Source organism: Lampetra fluviatilis, chromosome 17, assembly GCF_964198595.1.
Source record: "Lampetra fluviatilis chromosome 17, kcLamFluv1.1, whole genome shotgun sequence".
Taxonomy (NCBI): domain Eukaryota; kingdom Metazoa; phylum Chordata; class Hyperoartia; order Petromyzontiformes; family Petromyzontidae; genus Lampetra; species Lampetra fluviatilis.
This window is the reverse complement of record NC_136291.1, coordinates 823,830-843,408: the sequence shown is the minus strand read 5'-3', so window position 1 is coordinate 843,408 and position 19,579 is coordinate 823,830. Positions and strand designations below refer to the sequence as shown.

General features: G+C 59.3%; 1 protein-coding gene across 6 annotated transcripts in view; it reads left to right on the top strand.

Moving 5' to 3' along the window:
- The window catches only part of ESRP1 (epithelial splicing regulatory protein 1), a 33,427-nt gene that overhangs the window by 11,274 nt on the left and 2,574 nt on the right, over positions 1-19,579 (top strand). Inside the window, exons 4-15 of one of the 6 annotated variants that reach the window (XM_078863954.1) lie at positions 1,028-1,142; positions 3,544-3,636; positions 4,272-4,326; positions 4,925-5,032; positions 5,533-5,665; positions 6,622-6,664; positions 7,359-7,699; positions 9,478-9,693; positions 11,584-11,782; positions 14,458-14,665; positions 16,950-17,118; positions 17,931-17,975. In XM_078863954.1, coding sequence (XP_078720080.1) covers positions 1,028-1,142; positions 3,544-3,636; positions 4,272-4,326; positions 4,925-5,032; positions 5,533-5,665; positions 6,622-6,664; positions 7,359-7,699; positions 9,478-9,693; positions 11,584-11,782; positions 14,458-14,665; positions 16,950-17,118; positions 17,931-17,945 — 1,695 coding nt within the window. In that variant the 3' untranslated portion in view covers positions 17,946-17,975. The remainder of the gene's footprint in view (positions 1-1,027; positions 1,143-3,543; positions 3,637-4,271; positions 4,327-4,924; positions 5,033-5,532; positions 5,666-6,621; positions 6,665-7,358; positions 7,700-9,477; positions 9,694-11,583; positions 11,783-14,457; positions 14,666-16,949; positions 17,119-17,930; positions 17,976-19,579) is intronic. The other 5 variants (XM_078863953.1, XM_078863952.1, XM_078863950.1 and 2 more) reach the window with 5 other exon arrangements.

Here is a 19,579-nt window from a genome sequence, read left to right as displayed (position 1 = left end):
TCGCTCTATGGCGTGGGGTCGGCTGCTCGGATTTTCTCTCCCCGTTCTGGGACTCTCCTCCTAGTCACCTCCGCTACCCTGGTCTCTCGCCCCCCCCCTTCACCCTCGGTCTCCCTCCGCTGCTTCCACCCTGCACCGGTGGCGTCTCCACTGCCTCTGCTAAACGTCCCCACGATGTCGCGCACTTGCCCTGGGAGGCATCGCCGCGTCTGAACGTCTGGATGGATGATGTATGTACGTACGTATGTTGAACGTGTGGGATGGATGTATATGTATGTACGTACGTATGTTGAACTTCGGCCAAGTTGCGGCTTCTGCCCGCGTAGACCTTTCTGCGGTATCTCCTCTGCGCGTGGTGGGTTTTCTCCGGCTACTCTGGTCTTTTCCCGCATGCGAACAAAAACGGCTCCTCGTAAAACAATTGGCCAAACGGCTCGAGGGAGGGGATCCTCCTGAGGAGAGTCATGAGACTCTGCGGGGCTTCCCTGGCTGGCAGTAGAGGGAATATGCTTGCACGCGGAAGGTTGCAAGTTCAACTCCTGGTTAGGGTTTCTTATGATTGTTATTATTGTGTGAGGGAAGTTCTCTGTTTGTCCATAAGGATAAACTCACCCCCACCATAGAAATGTGGAATTCCCACTTTGCTTGGGGATGTAAACTCCTCGCCATGGCTCAGCCTTGCAGCTTGTGGCATCTGAAACGGTCTTTCGCCCCCACCCACAACCCCTTCATCAACCCACACATGACCCCCACGATCAACGTGGCGCAGAGGAGACCTTCATTCAGCAGTGGATAGACCGCGGATGACGATTGTGTGATGCACAGACTGTCGGCACCCGCAGTTTTGTACAAACCCAGGTCTTAATTTTTCCACTGAACATTATCGGGGTTGCTGGTAAACCGGAGGAGGTGGCATGTGGTTACTCAATGCAGCAGCCACAGTGCGAGGCATTCTGGATGTGGTGTGTCGGCTGAAATGAATGCGTGCCTCTGTCCCACCCCTCCCCCTCCCGCCGGGCCCCCACAGAACGTGACGCTGCCCGAATGCTTCTACTCCTTCTTCGACCTGCGGAAAGAATTCAAGAAATGCTGCCCCAACTCCACCGAGCTGCGCGAAACGGACGTGGGAAGCATGGCGGAGCGTATCCTTCAGCACGCGAGCGACGGCACCACCACCATCGTCATCGCCATCTCGATCATCATCGTCATCACCACCAACACCATCGTCATCGTCGCCATTCAGCTGCTGCAACAGCCGCAGTGTCCAGCGGAAGGGAAGCGACGGCAGCGATGAACTTGGTTGTGAGATTGTTCCGTGCGGTGGTGGCCCTGGAGTGGCTCGGTAGTGGAATGACAGATGGGGGCCATCTTGCAGGCGGCGGCGATGCTGCTGCTGCCCGTAGGTGCCGCGGGGAGTTTGTGTCGACGCGGCAGGTACACCCCACGAGCCGAAAAGATTTAAAGTGGCGGCGGTGGCGGAGGCGTCCAATAGGAGCGCGGCACGTTGCGTGGAATCCAACGCACAGGGAGTTTTTTTTTCTTCCTTTTTTTGTTAAATGCCGTGGCGTGTCGGGGTGCGGGGGAGAGGCGGGGTCCAGGGGAGGGTGCGGGGGAGAGGCGGAGGGGGGGAGGCGGGGGAGAGGTGGGGGGGAGGCGGGTTCACCTGTGGGTGGGAGGAATGCAGTGTCTGCCAGCCCAGGTCTCTCTCTCTCTCAACGCAGTCATCGCGAGCGCACCCTGACCAGCCCCCATGCACAGCCCCCACGCACAGCCCCCACGCACAGCCCCCACGCACAGCCCCCACGCACAGCCCCCACGCACAGCCCCCACGCACAGCCCCCACGCACAGCCCCCACGCACAGCCCCCACGCACAGCCCCCACGCACAGCCCCCACGCACAGCCCCCACGCACAGCACCCACGCACAGCACCCTGACCAGCCCCCGCGCACAGCCCCCGCGCACAGCCCCCGCGCACAGCCCCCGCGCACAGCCCCCGCGCACAGCCCCCGCGCACAGCCCCCGCGCACAGCCCCCGCGCACAGCCCCCGCGCACAGCCCCCGCGCACAGCCCCCGCGCACAGCCCCCGCGCACAGCCCCCGCGCACAGCCCCCGCGCACAGCCCCCGCGCACAGCCGCGTCGGCGGAGAGCGGTCACGGCTGCCCTCCAGCTCTATTCACTACGAAAATAGAATGACAGTCGTCATGACGACGGCGATGATGATAATAATAAATCACGATTCATGATTGATGTTTGGGTTGGGCCGTGTGGTTGATTTACTGTCCTAAGACCTCCCCACCACCCTAAAGAATCCTCACTACCAATTTCGGTTGTGAGGATTTGCTCCTCAACCCACCGGAGAGGCGGCACAACGTTGATTGGCACCGTGTAATGCTGGCACCCGCGGCTGTTTAATTTGTTTGGAGGAGTTTTAATACAAATCGATGATGCGTGCCCCACCAGAGGGATTGAGCCGCGCTGTGCAGCCCTCGGGAAGGAAAATCTTCCTCGTCCCCATCCTAGCGATGGCCATTGCTGTAAGGGCATCTTTTGAGAACTTCCTGGGAGGGTATTTTACCTTCCCTTCCACGCCGACCCAGATGTCTTGGATGGGGAGCGACCCACTCTTTATCCCACCGCACAGTCGTCCGTCACGCTCTCTCGGCGGCGCCCGCGTGCGCTGGGTACCGCGCGAGGTGCTGCGTCGTGATGGCACGGCGCGTTGCACCGTCGTCGCTGGCGCTGGGGAGGTATGCGCCGGCCGTGAACCGGCGTGCGCTCCGCCCACCGCACCCCCCCCCGGGCTGAGAGCTGTGCGCACGGTACCGCAATCATTTACTCCTCCGCCCTGCCGCAGGCTTCTCGGCCAACATTTGCACGGCGCGCGCTCCCCATTCTGCCCCCTCCACAAGACGCTCGTCCCACTCGCTGGGCAGCTGCAGCTTCTTAATGCGTTCCCAGTGAAGGTTATCGGCGTTCGAGTTGGCTCCGTCCGCGTCTGTCTGCCACGAACGGGGGGGAGTCACCAGAATGCCAAATTTGACGATCGGTGTTGAACGAGAGGGGGGAGTACAGCTTCGTGCTGCTGTCGATCACCAAAGGTCGCCTTGAACTCGGCGACAGGAACCGGCGCTCAAAGTATGTCTCGCCGGACGTCGCGATTTGCCATCGCGTGTCTTGCGCCGCGTGACGTCGGCACGCCGTGCGGTTTCGAATGCCGGTTTGCGTTGCCAATTTAACGTTTAGCCGGACAAACGCGTGTTGGAAAGCTTTGCAGATCCTCACACATACGAGTGATTTTATTCCTTGTTAAACTTTACAATTAATTTGCTCCACGCCGCTATTGATGGACAGGGCGTGAGGTGAAGGGGGGCGAGGGTTTTGGTTGAACACAAGTGCGTGCGCGCATGCGTGTGTACGTCCGTGTGTACGTCCATGTGTGTGTGTACATGCGTTCTGTGAAACTTGTCGGCAAAACGGCGCGCGTGTTCGCGGCGGGGAATCGATCTGAACTGCGACAATTTCCTTAACGTGCGACGCCAGACCTGAGCGTGGAGAGCGAGCTGCCCGAGTTTGGTGTTTCCCACGTGCGGCTTATGGGCCGGATCCTGCAGACAATTCTCACGGATCCCTACAGTGAGTACCGCCAACATGGTCACCGCCACCACCACCACCGTCTTCCTCCTTCCTCCTCACCGCCGTGACGGGGAGACAGGAGCTCGCCGCCGTCACCGTGGTCACGCTCGGCACTTCATTATTAATGTCCCAAGAAGTCAACAATTAATCAATTTTAAGACGAAATGAAAGGCGTATTACTCTCAAATGGCATATGAATAATTGAAAAGAAGTGGACAAAGAGCAGACACTTGCGTTTCAGCTTTTGAATTTGTCTCTCTCGTTTGTGTGGAGAGAGTCTGCATCGAGTTGTCTCTGAACGTCGCCGTACTTGACCTGTGCTCTGGTGCGTCGAGATGGTACCGCCTTGGGGGAGGGTGGTCCAACATGAACATGGGCCAGGTCCGCACGCGGCAATTAAGCCCTGGTCACGGCAATTGTTCAGCGCCATCGCCTTGGATTTTTCTTACCGCTCTCAGTTCAGCTTGGTGCAAGTGACAGTCACTCCAGAAACTGCCACAACTCCAATTACCCAACTGTAGCCACCTGTTACCGCCACCGCCCCTGCTTGTGTGGCAGTTGTCCCGAGGTCCTCTGGACAGCGTGTGATGCTCGTGTGATGCCTCCCCCTCCTGCCCCTTGCCACGCTGCTGAAGATCACAAGCTGGACGAGCCGGAGAGGATCACGCACAAGTTTGAATCGGGGACGTGGTGAGTGCCAGTAGCAATCGACTGCCGCTGTTTTCACGGTTTTGCGTGGCGATGAATTTCACGGATTTTCAAATTCTTTGCTTACAGCCACGATCGAATGTCATAGGTCAATCGCGATACGATTTGAATTGATATAATGTGCGAAGGTGTGGAGCGGTGGCGTCATGGTTAGTGCGTGGCGCTATGAACCCGGCGACCCGAGTTCGAATCTCGGTCACGGCTGACGTCGGTGGCGATAGTTATCCAACCGGTTTTGGGCATCCGCCTCGATGGCCGCCACCGCCCGGTGTGCTCCCGAGAGCGACGGGGCATGGGGTGGCCTTCATCCAGAAGTGGATTGGTAGAAGGCCGCACTGGCGTATAAGCGTGGCTGCGTCTCGCGAGCCGCTTCGTAATAAACACGAAGGCCGTGCCGCGCGGCCGGTCATGGTGGCGGCGACCCACCCCGTCGAGTGCCGTGCCGGCCTTCGTAGGTGCTACTCGCTAACACCACTTGCCGACAGTCCGTTACGGCTAGAGGGGATCTTTGTTTGTTTGGCGCCGGTGCGGTTGGCGCTAACCGCGGCGCCGTGCCCCGCGCACGGATCTCTCCCGGCAGCAAGACCGAGCTCGTGGACAGCAACACCGTGGTGAAGGCCCGTGGCCTTCCCTGGCAGTCATCCGACCAGGACATCGCCAAATTTTTCCGCGGGCTCAACATTGCCAAGTGAGCCCCCCCCCCCCCTCTTCAAACACGCAAACATGTTGCCGCCAACATCGTTGTTTTGGAGACAAAGACGCTCGTTTCTCCGTGGCACTCGCGCCGCGTCGGCGCATCTCTTGCGTGACCGCCCCCCGGGTCACCCGGGGTCCCTTGCCCCCCCCCCCCACCCCCCGATGCATGAACCTCGACCCGACCAAACCAGGGGAGCGCAAACCCCACGGTTGCGTATCGTGCTGTGGGTGGCCGGGGCGAGGCGAGCTTTCCCAAACCGTGCGCGTTGTCGGTCGCGGCCCGAAGGAAACCGGCGTCAGGGGGGGTCTCTAACGGGGGGGGGTCTCTAACGGGGGGTTCTCTAACGGGGGGGTCTCTAACGGGGGGGTCTCTAACGGGGGGGTCTCTAACGGGGGGGTCTCTAACGGGGGGGTCTCTAACGGGGGGGTCTCTAACGGGGGGGTCTCTAACGGGGGGGGTCTCTAAAGGCCGCGTGGCGCCACGGCCGGCAGGGGCGGCGTGGCGCTCTGCCTCAACCCCCAGGGTCGGCGCAACGGCGAGGCGCTCGTGCGCTTCGTGAGCGCCGAGCACCGGGACCTGGCGCTGGACCGGCACAAGCACCACATGGGCAGCCGCTACATCGAGGTGAGGCCCTCGGCACTCACGGCGGGCAGTGGCGCCGCTGCCGCCGATCCGCCGCCCCCCCCCCCCTCCCGGGGTCGGGCAGCGCGAAGGGGTTGGAGGGGTCGTAGGGCACCACGCCCCGCTCGCTCCCGATTGGGTGAATTTCACGACGGCGGCGTGGCCGGATGAGGGGGGGGGGGGGTCCCGCGTTCCCACCAGTGTGGATGCGTACCGAGGACGGCCGGATTGATGTCAAACTTAACGTTGCTTCGCATTTAATGATTTATTGGAGAGTTGTGTGACATTAATGTAGTTCTGTGATGCCATCTTTCAGGGCCGTTCACCGACCCGAGGTGATGTTGCACCGCGCACGACATGTACACGTGCCGCCCCCTTGTTCGTCCACTGTTGGATGACGGCCTCCCCGTGTCGTGCGGGCCGTCGGGGGCTATTTGGCCATACTTCACCACGGTGGTCAGTGCGGGCTTGGTGACGGCGGGCAGCATAGACGTGGGAACGTAGAGGCACAGTACAACGGGATGGGTTTTTGCTGCACCTGTCCTCTGCCAAACCACCACGTGTAGCGATGTTTTGTTTCTTCTCGGGTGTGTGCTTGCTCTCCTGTGCCGTGCTTCATTCAACCCAGGGTCCCCCCCCCCCCCCCCCCCCCCCCCCCCCCCCCCCCCGAGGAAGGAGACTCCTCCTGGTTGCAATGGGCACGCTCTTGGCCGTGAACGAAGGCCGCCCGTCCGTCTATCCTCTCTCCGTCTGTCAATCTAAACCCACCCGGCGCCCGGCTTCTGCCATTTCTTTTTCACCTAATTTCTTGATTTGTTCACGTGTTTTGACCACGGTGGAGGCAGCAAGGGGCGGGGAGGGAGCGGTAATCTTCCTGCTCCGGCCCCAAACCCTTGGTGGAAGTCCGCTGCTCCGGAGCTGTGCACACGTGGAATGTCCTTCCTTGTTTATCTCTGCAGGTGTACCGCGCGACCGGAGAGGAATTCCTCAAGATCGCTGGAGGTGAGAGCCGCCACTAATGGCTTCTTTGCTGTTCACGTTTGAAATGAAGGAATGTTTATTTATACTGGAGGAATCCGATGAGCTATAAAGCTCTTTTTCACAGTTGACCAGTAGGGGCAAACGATAAACAAGTAAATAAACACGTGGGGCACGCGCGCAACGGCAGGGCGTCCGAGACGGTCGACGCGATTTCTACGTCCGCAGCTTCGTGACGTCGGGGGACCGATGCACGCGCGGCGAGATTGCCGTGTGGTTCTGGGCGCTAATGAGCCAGAAATTTCCACCCACGGACGTGGCTCCTCCCAGACTCGTCGTTCCAGAAGCATCCGGCCCGTTGGCTCCTCGCTGGTGGAGCGAGCGGCTCTCATTCAGAAGGCTGTGAAGTTTTTAAAAAACAGCTGGGGGGGGGGTTAGACTCGGCCCATCATCCATCCGGGGTCTAAAAGATGAGCACCACTTTGCGGGGGAGTTAACGGCGGTTGTCCTGTGGGCAGTCTCGCCCACCACCGGAGCAATGCGGAATTTCCGCCATCGCCTCTGCAGCGCTGTAAACGGGAGAGGAGCCGCCCGACGTCTCGACGCTCACCGAGCGGGGAAAATCGCTTTTGACTTTGAATGTCAGCGGTGGACTGTAACGCCGTGCTACCTAATTCGGGGAGTTCTCTGTCTGTCCGTCCGTCTGTGCGTCTGTCAGACGGTCTGTTCGTGCATCCGTTCGATTGCCGGCGCGCAGGCACGTCCAACGAGGTGGCGCAGTTCCTGTCGCGCGAGGGCCAGGTCATCGTGCGCATGCGCGGGCTGCCCTTCGCCGCCACGCCCGACGACGTGCTGGCCTTCTTCGGGCCCGGCGTGCCCGTGTCGGGCGACCGCGACGGCGTGCTGTTCGTGCGCCACCCCGACGGGCGGCCCACGGGCGACGCCTTCGTGCTGTTCGCCGGTGACGACAGCGCCCAGGCGGCGCTGCGCAAGCACAAGGAGACGCTGGGCAAGCGCTACATCGAGCTGTTCCGCAGCACAGCCGCCGAGGTACAGCAGGTACTGCTCTCCTCACTGGGTTTCACGTTTCGGGATTCCTTTTCGGAGCTGGGGGGAGGGGTTCTCCCCCGGGGGGGTTGTCTCTGGTCACCTGTTGGGCTGTGGAGGTTGGTCTGTCGTCTTTCCTGATTTCCTCTCGGTTCGCGGGGTAGCTGCTGACTGGGGGTGCATGCCCGCCCCCCCCCCTCCGCGCCCTCGACGAGGCACCACGCCGCGTCTCGATGCGAGCGCCGTGACCGTCGCCGTGACCGTCGCCGTGACCGTCGCCGTGACCGTCGCCGTGACCGTCGCCGTGACCGTCGCCGTGACCGTCGCCGTGACCGTCGCCGTGACGGTCGCCGTGACCGTTGCCGTGACGCTTCGCGTGAGCGACGAGTGGTGAGGTGGGCACGGGGACGGCTGCCCCCCGGAGAGAGGGGGGGGGGTGGGCGGGCCCGTGGCTCGATTGCAGCAGGGCACTGGAGTGGTCGAGGTGTTGTGATGTACTCCGGTGCTTTGAGATGCGAGGCATCGAAGCAAGCGGTCCCGTACATGCAGATCCTCGTCCCTGACGATGGCTGTGGGGGTGTCGTCGCCGCTTGGCTTGGGTGGTGGCACCGTGGCCACCCTTGGTGAGTGCGGTGCGGTGGCTCGTTGAGGATTCGCTGTCTGCGGCAGTCCGTGGCTGATGTAACAATTCGGTCACGGATTGACCTGGAGGTGGTCTCCGGTTCCCTCCCAGTTGAATGCTGAACACTCGGTCATGAAATCACTTTAATAATTTTATTCGGTTAGGTCTATAAAATTGGAATTTATTTAATTGGCCACACATCGCAGGGTAGCAAAGATCCTCCTGAAAAAATCTTGACATACGCCGAAGCTATCCAGCAGACATGAATTAATTATTGGCATTAAATATCAACATTTTTGTTGTACAACTCTTTCGGCTACCGTTTTCCATAAGCCACATTTCAATCCAATTAGTTGGCGCTGCAATGCACAAAGAACGGGCCGACATCGACAAGAGCTGCGGCCTGAGCAGCAGGACGCCTCCTGCGAGAGGCCGCCGCGTCTGGGAGGTTGAGCCGTCTTCATGCCCGACCCCCCCCTCGCATCTGGAAGTGTGTGGGGGGTGAGGAACCTTGACCTGAGCGCTGCGTACGGCGTTCCGGTACCTTTTTGGTGGGCACGGACATTCGATGCGCTGTGGAGAAGGGCTATTTCCTGACACGTCACCTGTTTTATAAAGATTCCGTTTAATGCCACTGTTATACTAATGAACGTGTTGATTGTAATAAATTAATCATCCCCCCCACCGTAATGGAGACCTCCCACACATTCACTATTTCCAAACCCGCGGCCCCATGGTGATAAGGGAGGGCATTACCCAAGGATGAACCTTCCCCGATTAACGTGGGGACGGTTTGGCACGGCCAGGATAGAGCCACATTTTGAGGGCCTCGTGCCCGGAAGCTGGCAAGCCAGTTGCGGCTGTACCAGATCTTAGCTCCCTTCTCCACTGCACAACGAAGCCGTGCTGAGCTAGTTCGCCAGGTTGCTTTTCCATTAAAGAACCAGAACCGTGCTGCTTGGCTTCGCTCGCAATGAGTCGATTTAACCTCATCCCGGCCCTGCGTGGCCCTCAACTATATTTGGCATCCCACGAGACCACGGCATCACGGTTCGGTTCCAGCTCCGGCAAAACCGTCGGTGCGGTGGAAAACCTGCCGCGTCACAAAGAGGGGGCCCCACGCGGGCGCGGGAGGGGAAATCTGACGGGACCTTTGTGACGGGCGCAGGTCCTGAACCGCTACATGTCGACGCCCCTCATCCCCAACGTGCCGGGGCCCATCCTGCCCATGATCCCTCCGCCGATGATGGGCGGCAGCGTGCGGGACTGCGTGCGCCTGCGCGGGCTGCCCTACTCCGCCAGCATCGAGAACATCCTCGAGTTCCTCGGGGAGTTCACGGCAGACATCCGCCCGCAAGGCGTGCACATGGTGCTCAACCAGCAGGTGAGCAGCTCGGAGGTCTGCCTTCATCGGCGCTCGCCGACCACGCTTGCCTTGCCCCCAACATATAGTATCGTCGTCGTTGTTGTCTAACTTCCCACTGCTGGGCAAAGGCCTCTCCCATTTTTATATCATTTATTTGCCTTCCTTCCTTGGTGGTTGTTGCCATTGTTGTTGTCCAGTTGTGATCTCGATTGGGTAAATCTCGTCTCCCCGTTGTCGTCTCTTCCGTTGCCCTCCTCTGCCATCTCTCTCTCGGTATTCACTGCCCAATGGTTTAATTTCAAACGTTACGTTTCGCTTTTCCTTCGCTCTTCGAGGATACCATAATGAAAATCCCAATCGTGACATCGTCCTGATTTCCACTTGAAGCTTCATCATCAGCAGCGACGGTGCAAACAAATCTCTGACAGCCGGGCGGTGTGCTGGGGTAGTCCTGATGGGTGAAGTTTGATTTAAATGTTTTGACCATTATCCCACCTCTCTGCTCTGTTTTGCTTTGGGGGGCTCGTGGGGTTTTTTGTCTCTTCTCGTAACCGTCGCGCCGAGCCCACGGCGGGATTGTCGCCGCGGGTGGGGGGAGGGTGGCGGTGGCGGTGGTGTCGGCGCTCGCTCGTCACGGAGGAGGGCGACCGACTCTCGCGTGTCCCCCTCGGGCGGCGTGCACTGTACGCGGGCAAGCGCCGATCTGGCCAGACGGGTTGGGAAAAACCGGAGGAGCTCTGTGTGCGTTTGTACAAAAATGTCTGCGGGTTTTTTTTTTCTCCCCCGCCCGTGCGTACGTGGCTTAGGACAGTTTTAGTAAATAATATAAATAAATAAAAGGGTAGCATCACCGACGCGGAGAGATGTGATATTAAACAGGCCGTGCTGGCGGTGCGGTGGGTTTGAGGAAGTGAAGAGACGGGGGCACGCTTGCGCTGTGGCGCTTTTTGAAGTGGGCTGCGCCGTACAAATCTCCCGATTGAGTTTAATCGAGTTGCACGGCCCTCGGTAACAGCCTAAAACCACCGCAAGAGAGCAGAACAATGCCGGGGGGGGGGGGAGAGTTCTGCAGTCGTGAGATGTAGGGTGTAGTTGAGGCACAACCTTTTTGGTGGATTTCACAAAAATTCCTGCCAAACCGCATCGACCCCCGAGACCGGACATGTCAGCTTCTTGGTGCATCGCGCCACGCAGACGACTGCTGGGCGTGGCGGCGCCCGCCTGTCAAACAGCGCCTTTGGAGGCAAGGGTTCATGGATCGCGTGAAACTCCCAAACCGGTGCTTGACGTGCTGATCAGGAGGTGCGAGCCCAATGGGGTTGGTTCGTGTTGGCTGCTGTCCGGTCCGGATCTTTGGGTGCTGCCCTTCCCACCGTTTGTGAAGTGTGGCTCTTCTCTGGGAGCTCCGGTTCCCTCCCACGCACGAAACTCATTCAAAAGGAAACCGGTGAAACGCCCGGCTTGGCACTCGGCGAGTCCCCTCCGGGCGTCTATGCAAGCCTGTGGGTTCATATGCAAGTTCGTGGGCCATTGAATCATACGCGAGTATGTGGGTCTCTGTGCGAGGACAATGGATGAGATGAGACAATAGGCTACAGGCTACCTGGGGAAAAGAAAATGAGCAGCCGACCCCATACAACAGCGCGATTTGTGGCTTGGACAATGAAAATTCTGGGTTTCTCATGCACAGCCATGTAGGTCCTGGGGTCTCTATGTAGGTCTATGAGTCTCTGTGTAATGTGACTTTCATCTTGGAAAAACAAGATGACGTGCCGCTGAGAAGGCAGCGGCCCCCTCCCCGCACCCTCCCCCTCACCCCCCCCCCCTCCCCATGCTCGTCCATTCCGGCCGCGGCGAACTCCGGGCCCCCTGACACCCCCTCCCCCCCCCCGCGCCATCTCCCGTCAGGGCCGCCCGTCGGGCGACGCGTTCATCCAGCTCAAGTCGCCGGAGCGGGCGTACATGGCGGCGCAGCGGTGCCACAAGAACCGCATGAAGGAGCGCTACGTGGAGGTTTTCCAGTGCTCCGTCGACGAGATGAACCTGGTGCTCATGGGGGGCTCCCTGAACCGTAACGGGCTGTCTCCGCCTCCATGTAAGTTACCACGTAAGTTGGGCCGCTTCGGGTGCTCTGGGCTGCCTTGCTCGACCTTCGGGGTGCGTCGCGCCTGGTGCTGGGGTAGGTGCCTGTCCTCCCCTTCGATCCCCTTACCCCATCCCCCTCCGCCCATCCCCTTCTGTCGATGTCATCGATCGTGGGTGAACCTCCGTTTTTTAAATTCGGCCGAATCTTTTTGGTGATCGTCGTTGTTGTGTGGTGGTCGTCGTTGCTTTTGTGCGGTGAAATTCGTTTCTCCCCACCTACCCCGAAGATCGTAGGCTCTGCCGCTAAAATGGTGCAAAATGCGATTTACGTTCCAGTAAGCCAACGACGATGAAGTGGTAATCGGTCGTTATATTTGCTCAAAGTTTGCCATGATTTTGCACTGTTTTGGTCGGCGTGGCAGTGACAGAAATTATTTTCAGTGAGTGGGTGTCCACCCGTGTTGAATACCTGCCAGAATTATCTATTTGTCAACTGAAAAGCATCTGCACGCATGCTTTTAAAACCGATCAAATATGCCGTCATTAAAATAACACCGCTGCGTTGATGCGATCAGAATGCGGTGGCGTAAATAACGAGCACCTTTTGAATGTCGATGAAATTGAAGGGAGCTCCCCGGTTTGCGTTCCCGGCTGCTGCCGCTCGTTGTTCAGCGTGACGTCCGACGTTTCGCTCGACGGGCTGGGAGCTTTTTCAGGAACCAATCTTCAAAGCTCTCCCAGCACGTGGCGCGAATCGCCGAGCGTCACGCGGACACGCAGCGCGGCGCGAACCGAGAACGCGCCGGACGGCACGACCGTGGAAACGCGCGTGCGGTCTGATTTGAAATCTGACGCGGCGGTTCAATGGCAGGTATGCGCCGGCACGGTCGCCTTGCCGTGGACTCTGCCCCATGGGAATCGCAGTGGGGCGCCGCAACCTCCCCGTGATTGGGCGCGCTCTCGTTTTCACCACCTTCGCTTGGCTGGCAGGAGCTGCCATCGCCGCCCCAGCCGGTCGGATCCATGCGCCGGATTGGCGGCGCCACCGCCCCTCGGCGCCACCGCCGCTCGGCGCCTTGCGGCTGGAGCGCGCGGGCGAGATGATCGCTGTGGTCTCGGGGCGTGGGGTTTGTGGCCAACCGGGAAGCTTCCTCATCGGTCTCTCTGGGTTCAGCCTCCGCTCCACCAAGCCAGCACGGCTCGTGGTGGACGCACAGCGTCGGTGTGGTGGGGAGGGGCCGGCGGAGTTGGTGGGCTCCCTGTCGATGGGGAGGGGTGGGGGAGTTGTGCTTTATTTAAGAAAGCATGTGGAAGATTTTCGGTGACCCCCAGTTGAGTGTGTACGTGTGCCGTGGAGGCGTTTGCGATTGTTGTGGCACAGCTCCCAGGTTGATCTCCGAGTTGTTCGGGCACGGTGTCCGACGTTTCGCTCCCGCGTGCCGATGTTTTGCTCTGCGCGCCCTGGAAGCCTCTTAAGTTTCCGAGCGTCGTCAGAAACGTAAAGAAGCTGCCAGCACACGCGGAGTGAAACGTATGGACGTGATCGTGAATAACACAATGGGACAAAGGACGACCCGAAAACACAGCGGAGAGTTGTGCGGCGTTTGTGTGTGGCGTGTGGGTGCATGTGGGTACGTGGGTTTTGCGAGTTTTACGAGCGTGCGTGTCTCTGCGTCTGTGGAGCCATTTGAACTATGACCACTCGCAAAATTTTCAGTTGGAGTGCCATAAACTGCTCTTGTGAGATGACTCACTGCGATAGCGCATTCGGACGGATGACACCGACCCGGATGCGGCCGCTTTGGAACAAACATGCCCGTCATTCGAACTACGGGTGGATTTGTAACATCGAAGGATTAATCTGTAAACGCCCTGGCATCACACAAGTTAACGCAATTGTGGGAACCAGATTTTGAGATCGAGAAACTTTCAAAAGTCCAAAAGTCGGTGCCCAGCGCCACCAGCACGGGCGGTCCTTCCAGAGAGACGATGCCTCCCTGGGCTAATGATTGACTGCTGGAATGCTCTAAGTGGCCAATAAAGGGCAGTGAAGGTGGAACGCTCGGGCGGTTTAGAGGCTGCAGCGATGAGGAAGCTCGCAAAGAGAGGGGGACTCTGCCAGGTGGCTTCAGTGGCCACCACCACCGTGGCGACGGTGGTGGCGCCAAGGCTGGGTTGGGCGTAGTGTCGTCGCTGGCTGGGACCGTCGACCCAAGAACCGCTGGTTGATGCGAATGCTGGACACTTTGTCCTGATTTTGGCGTTTTGGATTTTGTGAAAATCCAGAATTGGGTAGTAGGGACGTGGCGATGCACTCGGCCAGGAGTTTGATGAATTGTCACGATTTGGGGTCGCGATACGATTGTTTTACTGTCCAATTTTAATGTTGGTGAGCGCAGTTTGCTTTGCTCCGTTAGCATAAATATAACATTACCAAATCGTTATAATACATTTAAATTGTTCAGTCGGTGCATCGTTACACTCCCAGTATTGGGCTGGTAAAAATGTCACGCCATCACGAATGTCAGCGGATGCCAATTAAATTGTGGCCATCTAGAAAACGAAAATTTGTGAAAGGACCCAGGGCGGCGACGGCTGTTGCTGCGTGTACACACGCAGTCGCTAGTGACCGACCTCTGACGAGTGCCTCCCCCGTGACCAATGCTGCCGCCCGCGTGACCTCTGGACTGTGCGCAGGCCTCTCCCCGCCGGGCTACGCGGCGTTCCCGGCGCCGGCCGCGATGTTCCCCGGCGACGCGGGCATGTACCCGCCGCAGGTCCTCCTGAGTCCGCGTAACGCCCCGCCGCTCCCGAACGCTGGAGCGGGCCACGGCAGCGCCGCGGCGTACTACCAGCCGGGCGCCACCGCGCAGCTCTACATGAACTACACCACGTACTACCCGAGGTGCGCGGCGCCGTCGGCGGCCCAGGAGACTCGGGGGGCTCCGGGGCGGGGGGCCCCGGCGTCGGGGGCGCCGTTGCGGGGGGCGCCGGCAGCGCGGGCCCCCGCCGGCGCGCCGTGGGGCGGCGGCGTGATGACGCGCTCGTGCATGGTCTACCTAAAGAGATGACGGCCGGGGTTGACGCGAACGGCGAGGATTGGCGACGGAAGAACGCAATTTAAAAAAAGTAACAACGCGACGACGCGAGAGTAGAGAATCAACAATAACGCCGTCGCCGTCGTTGCTGGCCATGGTTTAGCCGCTGCTGGGCAAAGGCCCCCCCCCCTGCCCAAGCCACAGCCGTCTCTCGCGATCCTGCGACGCGTCCAGTAGCCGCGTGAACGTCCAACGGGTCGAGCTGTCAACGCGTCCCCTTCCAAGACCCTCCGGAGAAGAGAATCCCGAGACTCGCCGAGGCCTTCCCGGATAAACACCGCGTACGCGTACCGGTCACGCGACGCAAAAACCCATCCGGTTCCTGCCGCGCACGAGAGCTGGTTTCGCCACTCCGTCTCCGCGGTGGAAGTCCTCCTTCGTGCGCACGCTCCCTCCTCCGGCTGCGATTCCGTCTCGATCACCGGCCGTCAACCGTTCTAGCGCCGTGCCCTGCCCGGGGCCCTCTCCCGGATCGGCCGATGTTGCCTCCGCCGTGTTCCCACTCGCCGATCCCGCACGTTCCTTCCCCTCCCCGTGTCTCTCTCGGTGCAATTCCCAGCACGCACCTCTCCGTGCGTCCGTGCACGCTTGAGAGTTATTACTCCATTTTATTTGCCAATGTTTTCGATCCATATGTCATAGCGGGCTACGACGACAGTGAATACACGCTAGGACAATAGGTCACCCGATGGCCACTCTGTGCGATTGAATGAGTTTTGTCGAACTTGTTACGTGTTGTGCCTGTTAACGATACAACATCTCTTTACTTTTTATAAAAAAAATCCTGTGAAGTAACGGAAACAATAAAGCATTTTAATTTTCTCACATTTGGTGGTTGTCCTTTTGAAATTTGTATTAACGTCACTCTGGAACTTTCTGGAAATGAACTTCATAACGAATAAGTAACTAGAACGTAGCATTGCGCCTAAAGAACGAAGTTTAAAGTCAGGGACCAGAACTACTTGCTATGACATATGGCTCAGAAACACGGTCTCCCCTCGCTAAAACACGGAACTGGTAATTGTTGTGCAAAACGGCACGGAGAGACGCACGCTTGGCATTGTGTTGTTGGGGGTGCAAAGGGGAACACGTGGACTAGGTAACAAGGTATGCAGGCTCTGTGGCATCACCTGTAAACCGTTGAGAAGGGCGAGCGAGACCGGGGGAGGGCACGGCTAGAAGGGACGATGGCCAACGGTCAAAGGATAACGACGGAGTGGCAGCCGAAGGATGGAACGCGCTGTCCGAGAGGGACGTTCACCCATCAGATGGAGCGATGAAACCGCCGGTGTGGTCGCAGGATCGTGAAATGTGGCGGCAGCATGTGAAGGCTTGAATCCAGATTGGTCCTGGCTGATGAAGACGACAACACTTGACTACGGATTCCAATGGCCAGACCGGTTCACGTCACAGGAATGTGGATTTTCCACCATTCATTTCGGACTGCCAACGGACACGCACACAGGTTAACTAATGTGGCACGCGAGTTGGCTGGCCACCAGATGCCATTACGGCAGTAGATTCTTGAATCTAGCTGTGCGAAGCTCTGGGAATTATTTCCCTGTCCTATTCCCCGTGGGTTTTCTCCAAAACACTCTGACAAAACATCCCAGAGCAGCAGCATCGGCACCCTCGTGGCAGTCTTGGGACTCCCCCTTATTGTTACGATGCTTACAGTGCAACGTTGCGTATCCGACCGCCAAATATCCGCCCTGACCAATTTGGCTGCCCTGACACCCAGCACGGTACGTGTGGATGGCGGAACAAATTTTCTACGAATCGGACCGTTCCACGCACGAATGCGCCCTCGGTCCCGCGCTCACTCGCCGCTCCCGGAGCGCGCGCTCCTTCCGTTCCCGTAGTTCAAGCGGCTCGCGCTTGACCGTCGAGTAACCCGACCTGTATGCCCCGCCCAACCGTAACGCTCCACAGACGTTCGCGTATCTGCAGCAGCTCCCGCCCCCATCCGCCTATAACCGCCGTCCCCCCGGCGGGTCCGGATATCGGATGCGCGACGTTTGTACCGCGCCGGCACGGCGGAGCGGAGGGGTCGTCGGCATTCGCTCTCTGACGCTAAGTTTCGCTCTGCAGCCCCGCGGCCATGTCGGCCATGTCGGCCATGTCGCCCATGGCGCTGGGCTACCTGGCGGGCCCCGGCGGCGCCATGACCCCGCAGCCGGGAACGATGATGCGCATGCCACCCATGCCCTACGGCGCCGGCGGAGTCAAGGAGATCCTCAACTTCGTGCAGGGCTACCAGGTGGGTGCCCCTCCGCCTGTGCCGCCGCGGAGCGCTTGGGAGGGGGGGGGCAGTTTGGTGGGGTTGGGGTGCCAAGGGAGGGGGGGATCAGTGGGGAGGGGGGGGTCGGGGAACGTTCGTGCCGGTGGGTGCGTTGTCGGCAAAGAAGGAGGGCCGATGGTTTTGGGCTGCAGAGCTCCGAGATCAGAAGGGACAAACTCTAAAACACGGCAAGGGTTCGGTCGCGGACGCCCAACGTCCGCGTCGTTAGCGACGGGCGACGGGCTCAAGTAAAGACCACAGGCACCGTTTCTGTACTTGTAGCTGAATCGAGCACGTGCGGTGATTTTTTCAGAGATGAGCACGGGCTTTCTCGGAGGTGGCTCATTATAGCACACATACACATATACATTAGCGCAGATTTACTTGGTTGCACGCACGAACACACGTGCACACTCGCATACACGACCGTCACGTGGTCATAGGCGCACGCACGTGCGTCCTCGCCTACGGCCTCCAACCTGGCCTCGCCGCCATCCACGTACACCGTGCCACCCGGCCTCGTTCTCTCTCCGCTGTGAGCAGGCCACACGCCCCTCCCACTCGAACGCAGGGAAACGAAACGATCCCGGCACGACTCCTTGCCATCGTGCGCTCACTGCCGGTCACAGAAACGGTCGCCCAACCACAATGAAAAATGTCGATTTCTACGTAAAGTTGATTGGCCTGTCTTTCCAATGGGGCAGACGTGCGAAGTCTAACCAAGGCCGTGTCTGTGTCTGTGCCTCCCTGCCCGCGCTATGGTGTATGGGGACTAACGCGTGCGGGGTCAGTTCAGAGTGTGTTAGCGACCTTTGCGGGACTCTGCTGCCACTGGGGTAGGCTACTCACTGCGCCAGCAGCTCCCTCGGGTTCGCTTGTGGTGCTCTTGGCTCTCTCCGCTTCCCGCTTGCTGGCTTTCTAAGCTGTGCTTGGTCGGCGGTGTTCAAGGCAAGGTTGCCACAACCTGTCCGGCCGGACGGCTGTTGCGTGACCACCGCTGCCGTGGCTCCCAGATGTGTCTTCGGGTCGCACCGCGGGTTTTAAAAAATATTTTAACGCCGCCTGCTGGGAGGTTCCTGAAGGTTCAGGTTCCTAAAGATTTGGATCCTTAAGAAGCTTCCCAGGGAGCGGAGCAAAACGTCGGACATCGTGCCGAACAACACGCGGCAGAGCCCAAAACACACCGGAGAGTTGAGCGCGGCAGCACAGCCGCAGAACCCGACGCGGTGGGGCAACCCCCCTACTCGTTTGGCTGCCACTATGCTGACCAGCCAAATAATGTGGTGATGACGACGATGATAAAATGTAAACGCAGTTTTCGGACCGCTAATAATCGGCTGTGGGCATTGACACGACGGTAACCTACGATCAGCACAGTTGGCTACATACGGTGCGAGAGACGTTCAACCATACATCGTTCTAAAGCTGCCCAAGGCGGTGACTTTCCGCACGCTTCCTACATGGCCGGGGCTCGTTTTTCACGCCGGGCAAGCGATGGCGCACGTGCTGGCGGGCGGCAGGAAACCAAGGCGCTCAAACTCAAAACTCGAGCGGCATCAATTGGGGCATTTGGAGCCGCCACTCTGGGCCCACGTGACACAATCGCCACTCGCCACCGCTTCCTCCGCTCTTGAGACCCCCCCCCCCACACCCTGCTCGACAGGCGAGGGGCGCGGCTCCCTTGGCCACGTGCCTTGTGTTCGCCACCTGCTGCTGCTGCCGCCGCAGTGCTGTACAAGGGGTCCGCTTGCTCGGTGCCTATTGTGTGCCACTAATTGTTGTTTGCTTGGCCGCTGCCCCGCGCGGCACCTGGGCGACCGAGCAGCCCGCCCCCACCCTTGCTGCAAACAGGGCTTGGTATCGCGTCGAGGACCTGCGAGCACTGGTGGCTTTTCTTTCTCTCGCCCCTTCACCCTCCCCAACCTTAAATGCTAAACTCATGCGTTACACAATGGCCATAGCGAGACACAATGCTGCACTCTGGTAATGGAGACTTACATTTCCCCGTTTTCCCTGGTGTGGATATTGTCTGCCCGTCCATGAGTTGTGTGGTTTCCAAATGTGGTGTCCTTCTCAATGAAGGTAGGTGTGCCGTGCCCTCTGCTGCGTGGGGGGTGGGGTGTGTGTGACCTTGGCTCTTGGTGGCGGTGTTGTGTTGTGCCCATGCGGGGGAACCCTCTGTCGCTCACCGACACGAGCCGCGTGGCAGGCGACGGGGCAGGCGGAGGGCAAGTGTCTGCACAGGGGTGGGAGCCGTCGTTTCGCTTGTACGGATTTTATAATTTCGTGCGGTGACTTCCTCATTGTTGGGGACACCGTGGCCACATCGGTCAATGGAGGCGCCTTGAAACATTGTGAAAGGCTCCACGTTAAACGTAAAATATTATTGTTGTTAGTTTCAAAGGCATTGGCCGCACACTGGGCGATAGCAGGCAAGACC